Below are 13,890 nucleotides of genomic sequence, written 5' to 3' on the forward strand. Positions count from 1 at the left end.
AGGCAACCGGTGTCTCTCTCTCTCCCTTCCTCTGAAAATTAGTAAAAACATACCTGGGGGGTGAGGAATAAAAACACTCACCAAAACTGCCAGACTATCTTTCAAAGTGTTGAACTATTTTCTATTTCTACGAGCAATGTGCAAACACTGGTTTCTTTAGTCTCACAGGTTTGTCCTGATTTCATTTTAGCCATTTTGGTAGGTGTATAAAGTATTGCATTGTTGAATTTGAATTTCTAAGATAACCAAGAAAGATGAAATCATATTTATTGACTACTCGAATGTTAGTTACCTTCTGTGGAGTGCCTGTTCAAAATGTGGCCATTTTTCTATTGGGTTGTTTTCCTTTTCCCTAAGTTCTCTTTATCTTCTGGGTAACTCTTTTGCGGATATATGCAATGCAAGACTTCCATTCTGCAGCTTATTTTCTCATTCTTGTAAAGGTGTCCTTAAATGAACAGAGCATGTTAATTTCAATTAAGTCCATCTTACCAACCTTTTCTTTTTTTTTTTTTTTATCCTCACCTGAGGACATTTTTGCATTTTTTGTTCAGACAGAGCGGGAGGGAGAGAGAGAAACATCGATGTGAAGGGACACATCGAGTGGTTGCCACCCACACGACCAACCAGGGCCGGGGACAAACTGCAACCGAGGTACGTGCCCTTAGCAGGAACCAAACCCGGGTCTCTCTGTACCGCAGGCCAACGCTCTAACCGCTGAGCCAAACCGGCCAGGGCCCAACCTTTTCTTTTATCATCAAAGGCTTAATTTTCTATTTAGGAAATCTTTGCTTACACCAACTTCATGAAGATGTTCTTTTTAAAAGCTTTATAGTTTTATATATTTTAGATTTACAATCTATTGGGTATTTATATTTGTGTGAGGTAGTAGGTAAGATTCATTTGATTTTCTATTATTTTCAATAAAATGTATTGAAGACATTCTTTTCCTTCATCTAGTGCAGTGTATGTCATATATAAGAATGTGGGTCTGTTTCAGGACTCTGGATTGTATTTGTGTTAATGGCACACTATCTTAAGCGCTGTAGCAGTTTTATCGTAACTCTTGAAATCTGGTGGCCTAAGACTCCCAAGTTTTCTCTTAAAGTTGCCTTGCTATTCCTGGCCCTGAACATTTTATATGATTTTAGAATCAAGTTACCAATTTCCATAAAATATCTGCTGGGATCACACTGAATCTTTAAATCAACTGACATCTTTATAATACTAAATCTTCAAACTAATTGACATGGCATAATTTGACATTAAGTCTTCTTTAGTTTCTTTTAGTGATGTCTTGTAGTTTAAATGTACAGATTTTGCATTTCACTTTCTTAGGTAGTTGATGGTTTTCTATATTGTAAATGGTATATTTACATTTTCTTATTAGTTATATGTATTTATAATTTTTATGTTGACTGTGCATCCAGCTGCTTTTCCAAATCCACTTATACTTTCTAATAGTTTATTTGCAAATAATGGTATTTTTATTTCTTTCCAAATCTTCAATCTTTTTTCTTAGTTTTCTTGAACTGACTTGAACCTCCAGTACAATGAATAACAATGGTGAGACTGAGGTTAGACTCATTCCTTTGGTCTGCAGGCTGATGTTCTACTCACTGAACCAAACCAGCCAAGGCTGTTTAATCATTAATAGCATAGGACTAAAAGACTAACAGTAAGCTCTGGATGCATGGGGTGGTGAGGGCTTGTCAACTGTGATGTTCACTGTAGAATTATCTAGCTGCGTAGTTTAGCCGGGAAACCTCTGATACCAGGATCTATGTAGGTCTTTCCACTTGCAGTGGCCGGATCGCACAGAGAAGAATCTTCCAATATTGTTAGGATGGGAATATCTGGCTGCCAGGATTCAGTGAAAAGAAGGTTACTGGTCTTTGTATCCAGTATGTAAATATTTCCTGTTTTGAATATGGTCCCCTGCCCATCTATTATATCTATCCTGTGTCCTTCAGTCCAGAGGCCCCATTTAACATACCCCAAATAAATAGCCACACACATTTACTGAAATCACACATGCATTTTTAAAGGACAATACTTTATTTGCGTAACATTTTATTGTTTGCATATTGCATAGTGAAAAGAACAGAGTCACAAGACTCATGGTCGGGCTCAACCACTAAAATGCTGTGTGAATTGGGTCTATTAACCTTGCTAACCTTGTATTTCCTCATCTGAAAAATAGAGATAATAATATCTATTTTACAGAATTGCTAAAGACCAAATGAGATAGTTCTACTGTTTTCCTCTCAATCGTTCAAAATAAAGCTACAGTTTACTACTGCTGACTCCTTGTTCATCATCTCAATGCTAACTGCCTTCAATAAATGGATTAAGATACCAGGTACCCATGTAACACTTTAATTTCAAATACTAATAATAACCAAAGAGAAGTAAACTCAAAAATGGCATTATTTCCTATTTTTAGAATATTGGTTTTTATAATACTTATTTGTACTATTCCATTAGGAATTCAATTTCACTTAAAAAGTTTTTTCTTAAACCTACTCAAAATGAATGCCTACATATGTGAAAAACCCAAGATTACATGTGTAGTTGCTTTACAGTTTCCCCTCTGGTATAGTATATGTAAATTATATATCATGGACAGTTAAATACTCCCCCCCCCACACACACATTAGGGAATGATAATATATATGAAGATTAATTTCTTATGCATTATTCCTAATTTTAAAAAAATCACAGGTATATTATACTGCTTGTCAAGAATACATACACATGGTAGTCACATCTACATACACACCTCTTCTAACAATATTTCAACCATCATCAAGATCTTCTATACGATCCCTTATAGCTATTTGTAGTTGAAAACACAAAACTTCTTTGAATGGCAATTCTGGATAATATTGCTTCATAAAATACTTCTGTTAAAAAAAATTGCATGGATGTATGAAACCTCCAAACACACTATCTTTAACCCCTCTTACTACTCTTAATAGGTAAACAAAATTTTTATACATTATAAAAAATTTAAGCTGCTCTGCAACCCTCCTTTGCTAAAAGTTAGATACATTACACCACTCCAGCAAGAGATTAATAAATAAAGATTAAATATTCTATTTTACAAAAACATACAGAATGGCCAATGTAAAAGTGAAAGGCTTATTTGATAATTTGTTTATAAAATTATGTTCATTAAGAAGGAATAAAACATGGTATAAAATGAGTAAATTGTCACTAAATTTATCATTTTGAAGATAAATCACATGAGTTGTTATCTAAAAATACCATGGCACCCTTGTTACAAACGTTATTTTTTAAAAAAAAGACTGGGCTTCCTGGAACTATAGGACTATTTATCTCATAGCTTTTATTAAGCAAACTTGATATAACCACCACACAGTGGCAAGAGATAAAACAGCTGTTTCCAGCTACAGAAAGTATTGAATTCTACCTTAAAGTACAGATCATTTGAGATATAACCCATAACAGTTAAAGCAAATCATAGTGCAGTTTGTACTGAATTTCCTCAAGATATTTTTGCTTTCAGTGGAATATATTCATTTTCCTGTCATTTGAGATCAGTTTTTGTTGCTTAGTAACTATTTTCATGTCCAGCCAAGATGTAAAGATTGCTGTGTGCAGTAGGATTTTCTGTTGGCCTACTTTCCAAGACGACAACCCTGCAATTAAACCAAAACAAAAGGTTTGTGTAAGAGTAAAGAAAGAAATTCCATGCTTCAAATACTAACATCAAACCAGGAAAGAATATCATTGTTTACATTCTCATAAGATTGCATAAAGATCATAGATGTACAGTTAAGTTCAGCTTTACATTTTATAACTTAAAAGCAAAACTGATTAAGAATTGATGAATTTATGAGTATAAAATATTGAAAACATTTCAGGACAGTCTCATTCTCTTATTCCAACTAAAAACAAATTAGCTGATTCATATGCCAATGAAAGGTATTAAATAGCTTTAGAAAATACACTAAGAAGAGGGTGGAAGAAGGACTGACAGAATAAAACAGGGTTCTAAGAGACATCTATTCAAACTGTTCTTCAAGGTATTTGAAAAAAATAAGTTGCCCTGGCAGGTGGTGCTCAGTGGTTAGACCATCAGCCCACACACGGAAGAGTCTTGGGTTTGATTCCCAGTAAAGGGCATGTACCACAGTTGCGGTTTGATCCCCAGCCCTGGTCAGGGTTGTGTGGGAGGCAACCAATCAATGTGTCCCTCCCATATCAATGTTTCTTCCTCCCTCCCTCCCTCCCTCCCTCCCTCCCTCCCTCCCTCCTCCCTCCCTCCCTCCCTCCCACTCTATCTGAAAATCAATGAAAAAATATCCTCAGGTGAGGATTAAATAATAATAATGATGATGATGATGATGATGATGATGCACCCATGCAGAGAAAAAAGTCTTGGAGGGAAAACTGCATAAACACTTCTTATTTTTCTAATGTATGAGTTTTTTACAACTAGCATATTATTATTTTGTAATGAAAACAATAAAAAATAAATATATACCTTATTTTATGTATTACAGAAAAGTAGAAGGGGAAAATAAAATTATCTATAATCCAACTACCCAGTTAACCTTAATATTTCGACATACTTAGAGCTTTTTTTCTAGACACAAATATCTATATTTAAACAATACAATTTTAAAAACCACTTTAAAAATTTGAGAAAATACAAGAATATATATCTTAAGATCAAAAAGATGCCCAAGGAAGATAATGAGGACAAGGCAATGATCTAAAAAAAAAAAATAGCTTTTTAGGGCAAATTATGACAGAATGGAGAAAGACAAAACAGCTGAAAGAGGGAAGGAAGGAAACAAGTAACTAAGAGAAATGGCTTATGATGACTACCTTCTCTTAAGCAGAATTCTCTTACTATGTCTTGTTAAAATGCTATTTGCGCCAGGATCATTGGATGATCCACAATTCTTTAGTCAGCCCTTCTTGGAGAAGCGAAGGACCTCTCATTTCAGTCTTTAACCAGGTGGTCCTCACAGTCTTTCTTTGGTTTTTGTAGAACTAATTACTAAGCTGCCATGTTCTGTAGGTTTATCTTTTCTACTCACTGGTTACCATTTTTCAAAAAAATCTTTTTTCTCCTTACAGAAGTCTCCTAAAAATTTTTATGGGGTCATACCTTTTCCCCCTTAAGTGTCTAATATTTAAGCAATTATTTTGTGACTACACTACACTTGAAGACCAGAAGTTCTCAATCTTTGTCTTAGGACTAATGCATACTACTATTCAATTTCGCTGTAGTAACAATTTTTGGTGAGAAAATAGAAAGGAATGGGTGTTTTATTAGTTGTAGAAGTAGATAATATAGACTTAGGGGAACAAAAACTACTAAATTTTTTCATGAGATGGCAAAGTTTTGGAATTCGTCTTTCATTTTGATCACAGAGACCACATAATTCCTAATTTAGACTGACTTCAGAAACTGAGTCGAATAGTTTCTGATACAAAAGCAAGTGACAGGGGGTACATATTCTGTTGGATTTACATAGTAATAGTTAATAGAAGGTAACAGGAAGAAATGATGAAAACAAAGGAGCCTGAAATATGTCATGGTACTAGGAACATAAACACCTGTATTTTTTTTTTTTAATCCTCACCCGAGGATATTTTTCCACTTACGTTCAGATACAGTGGGAGGGAGAGAGAGAGAGAAACATTAATGTGAGAGGGACACATCAACTGGTTGCCTCCCGCAGGACCCCGACCAGAGCCAGGGATGAACCACAACTGAGGTATAGGCCCTTGGCCGGAATTGAACCTGCAACTCACTAGTCCATGGGCCGATGCTCTATCGCTGAGCCAAACCGGCCAGGGCTAAATACCTGTATTAACACATTTGGTCTTGGTTGAGTATAACTTTCTCTAGAATCAAGATCCTCACACAGCCCTGGCCGGTTTGGCTCAGTGGTTAGAGCGTTGGCCTATGGTCCTGAGAGACCCGGGTTCGGTTCCCGCTAAGGGCATGTACCTCAGTTGCAGTTTGTCCCAGGCCCTGGTTGGGTCGTGCGGGTGGCAACTACTCGATGTGTCCCTTTCACATCGATGTTTCTCTCTCTCTCTCTCTCTCTCTCTCTCTCTCTCTCTCCCCCCTCCCACTCTATCTGAACAAAATATCAAAAAATGTCTTCGGGTGAGTAAAAAAAAAAAAGAAGATCCTCACACTGACAAAAGACAGCTTAATCAACTAATTAAAATACTATTCTCTCTTTCAATAAAGTTGCTGAAAAATCCTAAGAGTTTTGTCTGACTATGTAATTAAGAACACAACCACCAAACTCTTTTGATAATTAAAATAACCACATTATTTACCTGTCTGATCCTAATAAGCGGAAAACTCTTGTTTCATCTGAAATCTCCTGGGTAACCTATGAGAGAAAATACCTGTTAGTAATAAATACCTTGGTTCACATATTATTTAAATAATTTAAAAATCATTTAAATAGAGCAATTATTAAACAATCATAATTTCTGATAGACAATTCCTTAAATAAAATAAATTTCAAGAAGTATTTTTTGACACTAGTAGTAGAAATAAAACAACATTTTTGAAATATCTGTTATGAATCAGGCACTTTCCCTAGAATAACTTTTTGTGTTATAATTCCCATATTACTGGGGGAAAAAAACGAAAACTTGAAGAGGTTAAGTAACTTGCTTAAGGTTATGTAACGTAGACCTAAGATTTGAACACAGGTGTGCTGGACTGCAGAGCCCCAGTGGACACTTCCCATGGCTAGTGTCTTACACCAACATACCTGTGGTCCTCTGCTCTGTCTTCTCCAAAGCTGTAGAAGGCAGTCAAACAAGCACAGGTACTATATCAAAATGTGGGGAGTTTATACCCCCAAGGGCAACCCTTAACCAAGAGGGATAGCATTTGGTTTATAAAGGCACCACATTCCCCACCTTCAAATAAGTTAATTCTGAGGTGCATTCTACACTGTTCCTCAGTGGTCGGTATGGGATTAAGCCCTGGTTACTCATAGTGGGAACCAGTTTATTATTATACTCTTTATTGGCTTTTTGCCCCTTTTTATTTTACATTTCTCACTCCATCACTCGTTTTTTGGGATCTACTCCCAAATAAACTACCAGCACTTGAGTTCTTGTCTTAAGGTCAGCTTTTGGAGGAACCCAAACTACAACAATGCGGATAGAAAATAAGTATAAAAATAGTCTGTTATCAATGAGTTTGTAGTCTAGCTAGGAAGACAGAATTAATTAAACTTGAATCAGAAAATAAATTAGGTGCTATATTAGATGGAGCTCATTTTCAGATATTAAGTTCAGAAATGTTCTAATCATTATGGACTGAAATGGATAAATATTACTTTACTAATATTATAGCAAGGCCCAAACTGAAGTGTGAGAACATAAGCAGAAAGAAAGGTCAGCAAGATGAGTTAAAAATAGGAAATAAAGGACTATGAGGTATCACCTCACACCTGTCAGAATGGCCGCCATCAACAAATCATCAAACAAGTGCTGGCGACGGTGTGGAGAAAAGGGGACTCTAGTGCACTGCTGGTGGGAATGCAGACTGGTGCAGCCACTATGGAAAACAATATGGTGTTTCCTCAAAAAATTAAAAACTGAACTGCCATTTGACCCAGTGATCCCATTTCTAGAACTATACCCTAAGAAGCCTGAAACACCAATCAGAAAGAATATATGTACCCCTATGTTCATAGCAGCACTATTTACAATTACTAAGATCTGGAAACAGTCCAAGTGTTCATCAATAGATGAGTGGACAAAAAAGCTGTGGTACATATACACAACGGAATACTATGCAGCTGTAAGAAAGAAAGATCTCTCATCCTTCGAGACGACATGGAAGGAACCTGAAGAGTATTATGCTAAGCAAAATAAGCCAGTCAGGGAAAGACAAATATCATATGATCTCCCTTATTTGTGGAATATAATAAACAATACAAGCTGATGAACAAAACAGACCCAGAGACATAGAAGTAGGGTACAGACTGACAAAACTCGGAAGAGGGGGATGAGGGAAGGAAAGAGATAAACCACAGAACTTATATGCGTGTATGCATAACCAATGGACATACACGACAATGCTGGGGAGGGGGAAGGGATAGGAAGGAGGCTGTCAATGGGGGGGAAAGGAGAAACATCTGTAACAAAAATAAATTAAAAAAAAAAATTAAAGGAAATAAAATTTGTACTTGATATGGTGAAAAACAGTTATCTTCTATAGATTCCTAACTAAATAGATACAATGAAAGTAGCATCTAAGAACAATTAATCTTATGGCAGTAAATAAGGCTATAGGCTTCATTAATGCAGGGACCCGGTGACATTTAGTGACATGGATCAGTAACTAGATAAACTGACATATTCAAAGACAGCAAATTTATGTCATTTTTCTCTTAGAAGCATTCTAATTGCTCATTCATATAAGAGGTGAAAATACTCAATTACATATTGAATAAGAGTATGGATAAAACTATATAGGTCATTCAAATAAAAGACTTTAAGCTTTAAAATAAGTCCACATATTTGTGAGGCCATGGTATACAAGAATTACACAGGTACTCACACAAATGAAAAATGTCTCTGTTAGTACTGTCTCAACTATTAGGATTTATCTCTCAATGTGGGAGCCCAAGTTCCCTGTCACTTACATGAAATTTATCCTGATTATCTCAGCTAAAGTGATTTTTGGAGACCCTTCAACTTCAGGCTATGTAAATCTAGGCAAGTTACTTAACCACTCTGTGCCTGTAAAAACTGGAATATGAATAGTACCTAACCCCACTGAATTATAAACCTTAAATAGCTAATGTTTGTAAAGTGCCTATATCATAGATGTTAAAAGTTTGAAATTATTTATAATTATACTTTCCCATGCCTCACAGTGCCATAATAATAGCATCTTGTATGTAGTTGGTACTCAATAAATATTTACTAAATGAGTTAATTTTCTTAGTCCTGTGAAGAAATACATATCAACTTAGAATTTTAAAAATAACATTAAAAAAGAAGCTATACACTTCTAGATTATGGAAAAGGCTTATTAAATTTAGAAATGCTTAGCAAGCTTAATAACCATATTTAAAAATTACAAAGTAACAGACTGAAATGTGGCCACTGAGAATTTTATGATACAAAACTGAACATTTGAAGGAATAATACTGGCAATTTTGCTCTGCTAGTTCACAGCATTAAAGGGACTATACATAGCCTTAGCCAGTTTGGCTTAGTTGGGTGGGCATTGTCCCATGCACCAAAAGGTCGCCAGTTAGATTCCTGGTCAGGGCACATGCCCAGGTTTCGAGCTTGATCCCCTGTAGGGGGCAGCAGATTAATGTTTCGCTCTCTCTCTCAAATCAATTAAAAAAAAATAAAGGCACTAAACATAGTAATGTGGGTTCAGAAAGAAATGTATAAAATGAACATTTTAATATTTAAAATCTTGAGTGGAAATCACTGGAGGTAATCTGAGAAACTTTACCTCATCTGACTTGAAGCTTTTACCCTGCATTCCATGTTTCCAGAAAGCCAACACACTGTCTTGAAGGCATACTAAAAAAGATAAGAGAGAACTGAAACTGAAATACAGCACAAGTAATTCATTATACATTTTCCTTAACTGTTTTTAATAAGTGATAATGTAAGGCTATCCAAGTGCTTGGTGCAAAATTCCACTGTTTAGGCCATCAATTCCAATATTTTTGTGGCTAGGCCATGCCTAAACTCAAATAATTTATTGAGTTTATATATAACCAGGCATTTGTTTAAACATAGGTTAACTTTTTAAAAAAAATTTATTTTTCAATTACAGTTGACATACAATATTATATTAGCTTCAGTTGTATAACACAGTGATTAGACATTGATATAACTTTCGAAGAAACATGAGTTGATTATCAGTATATTAATTTTTCTTTAATATACTATCTTTTTTCTTAGGTGAATAAAATAATACCATAACTGTTTTTGAATTAAAAACATCATTATTTAAACACCATCATATAATTAGAAGTAGCTATTAATGAAGCAAGCATCTTTTATTTATGTTCACATTTTCCCTATTACAACATTACTTAAAAAAAAACAAACCTGTTTCACAATCCAAAATTTAACTACACACTAAATATTTATGATCTTTGTGCCACTTCCTATTTAAAGGGGCTCTCAGTTACAACTCTCACTGTTGTGGTCTCAGCTCCAGCCTCCTCAGGCCTCTGGAGCATCCTGCGTCTTTGCTCTGGCCTTGCAGGCCCCAAAGCCCACCTGTGGGTTCACAGATTTGAGCCAAGCTTGCCAGCCTTCTTGATGGCTTTGTATTCAGGAGGGATCCTGACCCCACTGCACCATCCTACCCCCCCCCACCCATCTCTCATGCCCGAAGGTCTCAGAGGGAAACCTATTCTTGCTAGGGCCATGCCCATCTCTGTGTCTTGCATGGTGCCAACCACAGGCCTGGGCCAATGAGGCCCCCATGTGGGGTCACTTAGTAGTTCAGAAACAGAGTGAGCAGGTCCCCCAATTGGAGGAGGCAGTGGAGTCTCTGGGCCCTTCCTGGCAGGGGGCTGGAGTCATTAAGGTGCATCGGAGGAGGGAAAAATACTGAGGAAGAGAATCCATTTGAGCTATATGTCCTACACTAGTAAAGGTGATGGGAAAAATTGACTGAAACTTACTATTTTTTTATTAGAATAATGACTCTGTAAAAAGTTAACGTAAGGCCCTGGCCAGTTTGGCTCAGCGGTTAGAGCGTTGGCCTGCGGTCCGGAGAGACCCGGGTTCGGTTCCCGCTAAAGACATGTACCTTGGTTGCAGTTTGTCCCCGGCCCTGGTTGGTCGTGCGGGTGGCAGCCACTCGATGTGTCCCTTTCACATCGATGTTTCTCTCTCTCTCTCTCTCTTCCTCTCTCTCCCTCCCACTCTATCTGTACAAAAAATGGAAAAATGTCCTCGGGTGAGGATAAAAAAAAAAAAAAAAGTTAACGTAAGAATGTCTTGGAGAGGACTTCCAGTCAAGATAGCGGTGTAGGTAAACGCGGTATCGCGTCCTCCCACAACCACATCAAAGTTACAACTAAACTACAGAACCATCATTCAAAACCGCCTGAAATCAAGCTGAATGGAAGTCCTACAACTACGGAATTTAAAAAAGCAGCTACATCCAGACTGGTAGGAGGGGCGGCGGCGGCGCGAGGGGTGGCGGCGGCGGCAGCACGGCGGCGAGAAGGGCTGGTCCCACACCCAAGTGTGGCAGATAAAAATCAGGAGGCTCCCACGGCTGGGAAGGTCCTTCCTGAGGACTGAGGGGTCCCCGTCCCACACCAGGTGTCCCGCTCAGGGTTCCAGTGCCAGGAAGAAAAATCCCCATAACTTCTGGCTGGAAAAACCAGCGGAAACTGAGGCTCAGGGAAGCTGAAGCGGCTGGAGCCCCAGGCAGCTCCCTAAAAGGCTCGCGCACGGACTTATCGGACACTCTCCCTCTAAGTTTGGAGGGGAGGCAGCTTGAGGGGCACCAGAGACATACAGGGAAGAACTGAGCTGTTTGGCACTGGAGCGAGGGCTGGAGAGGGGGCTTTCTCAGGGACAAACGTGCTGTAAGAGGCCTTTCTTCCTTTGGTGAGCCCTTCCCGGGGCGGCAGACAGAAGCCTATCTGGGACTCCAGCAACCTGGCTCACACTGGTAGCCCCGCCCTGGTGACTCCCAGAGGTCCCGCCCCGCTGACTCCCGGAGGCCCCGCCCCGCCCCGCCCCGCCCCACACAACTTTCAAGCCCACCCAAGCTGTTGCCACTTGCTTAACCATAGGATTGGCAGGTCTTGGATCCTGCTTCAGGTTTTCCCTAAATTCTTTCAAACGAGCAGCATCTGGTCTCAGCTAGCCCCATACCTCTCATTAAGTAATACACAGAAACAAACAGAGGGAGGCAGCCAAAATGAGGAGACAAAGAAACAGGTCCCAAATGAAAGAACAGAACAAAACCCCAATAAAAGAACTAAGCGAAAGGGAGATAAGCAATCTAACAGATACTGAGTTCAAAATACTGCTTATAAGGATGCTCAATGAACTTAGTGAGAACCTCAGTGAACTTAAGGAGGGCCTCAAGAGCATAAAAAAGGACCAGTTAGAAATCATGGATACACAGTTAGAATTGAAGGAGGCATTAACTGAAATAAAGAATTTACACAGCTTCAATAATAGAGTATGTAAATCCAAGGAGCAAACCATCGATTTGGAATATAAGGAAGCAAAAAATGCCCAATCAGAACAGCAAAAAGAAAAAAGAATCCAAAAAAAATGAGGATAGTGTAAGGAGCCTCTGGGACAACTTCAAGCGTGCCAACATTCACATCTTGGGGGTGCTGGAAGGAGAAGAGAGAGAACAAGAAATCGAAAACCTGTTTGAAACAATAATGGCAGAAAACTTTCCTAACTTGGTGAAGGAAACAGACATACAAGTCCAGGAAGCACAGAGAGCCTCAAACAAGATGAACCCCAAGAGGCCCACACCAAGACACATCATCATCAAAATGCAAAAGGTTCAAGACAAAGACAGAATCTTAAAAGCAGCAAGAGAAAGGCAGCTAGTTACCTACAAGGGAGTTCCCATTAGGCTGTCAGCTGATTTCTCAAAAGAAACTTTGCAGGCCAGAAGGGAGTGGCAAGAAATATTCAGAGTGATGAAAAGCAAGAACCTACAACCAAGATTACTCTATCCTGCAAAGCTGTCATTTAGAATCGATGGACATATAAAAACTTTCTTAGACAAGAAAAAGTTAAAGGAGTTCATCACTACCAAACCGTTATTATATGAAATGATGAAGGGTCTTTTTGAAGAAAAAGATAAAATGTATGAACAAACAAAATGGCAATGAATACATATCTACCAACAATGGAATCTACAAACAAAATGAACAGGAAGAACAAAAACATTCTCATAGATATAGAGAACATTTTGTTGGTTGCCAGTTGGGAAGGGGGTTGGGGGAATGGGTGAAAAAGGTGAAGGGATTAAAAAGCACAAATTCATTGCTAGACTGACAAACCTCAAAGGGAAAGGGGTTGGTGGGGTGGGAAGAAATAAACCAAAGAACTTATATACATAACCAATGGACACAGACAATAGTGTGGAAAAAGGTGGGAGGGGGGCGGGAGTGGGGAGGAGGGGGTCAATGGGGGAAAAATGTGAAACATCTGTAATACATTTTACATCCAACAATAAAGATTTAAAAAAAATAATAATAAAAATAAAACATGAATGTTGACAATTCAAAAAAAAAAAAAAGAATGTCTTGGAAACATAATTGTGCTCAATAAAAATACAACTATTTTACAATTACAAATCACACAAGTTGTAATGAATATGAAACCCAGTTACTGGCTTATTTTAAAAAAGATTTAAAGGGACTGTTTTTACCCAGGAGGACCCCTGAAATTATCCTAAGGTTCACTAGCAGGGAGAGATGGTAGCCTATGAGGAACAAACTTTTTTGTAACAATTAAAGTTCCCTAAAAAATTTGGCACATAGCCCTGGCTGGTTTGGCTCAGCAGTTAGAGTGTTGACCTGCGGTCCAGAGAGACCCGGGTTTGGTTCCCACTAAGGGCACGTATCTCGGATGCAGTTTGTTCCCAGCCCTGGTTGGGTCGTGCAGGAGGCAGCCACTCGACGTGTCCCTTTCACGTCTATGTTTCTCTTTCTTTCTCTCTTTTCCTCTTTCTCCCTCCCACTCTATCTGAACAAAAAAATGGAAAAATGCCCTCAGGTGAGGATTAAAAAAAAATTTAGCACATATAAAAAAGATGAGGTACCAGTGTGTTTCAGATAACATGAAGATCCTGTCAGGATCTCTACTGAAAACACTAACTCTTAGAAA

General features: G+C 38.1%; 1 protein-coding gene across 11 annotated transcripts in view; it reads right to left on the reverse strand.

The window, feature by feature from the left end:
- Nucleotides 1–307: 307 nt before the first annotated feature.
- Nucleotides 308–13,890, reverse strand: part of MAP4K5 (mitogen-activated protein kinase kinase kinase kinase 5) — a 116,415-nt gene continuing 102,832 nt past the window's right edge. For 3 of the 11 annotated variants that reach the window (XM_036265680.1, XM_036265667.1, XM_036265717.1), the window contains 4 exons: nucleotides 9,503–9,573; nucleotides 6,337–6,392; nucleotides 3,649–3,665; nucleotides 2,089–2,906 (listed from right to left, as the gene is read on the reverse strand). In XM_036265680.1, the coding sequence (XP_036121573.1) occupies nucleotides 2,809–2,906; nucleotides 3,649–3,665; nucleotides 6,337–6,392; nucleotides 9,503–9,573 (242 nt within the window). In that variant the 3' untranslated portion in view covers nucleotides 2,089–2,808. Of the gene's footprint in view, nucleotides 449–2,085; nucleotides 2,907–3,266; nucleotides 3,666–6,336; nucleotides 6,393–9,502; nucleotides 9,574–13,890 lie in introns of those variants that run through there. The other 8 variants (XM_036265742.1, XM_036265687.1, XM_036265671.1 and 5 more) reach the window with 7 other exon arrangements.

The sequence above is a fragment of the Molossus molossus genome, unplaced genomic scaffold (genome assembly GCF_014108415.1).
Source record: "Molossus molossus isolate mMolMol1 unplaced genomic scaffold, mMolMol1.p scaffold_m16_p_1, whole genome shotgun sequence".
Lineage (NCBI taxonomy): Eukaryota > Metazoa > Chordata > Mammalia > Chiroptera > Molossidae > Molossus > Molossus molossus.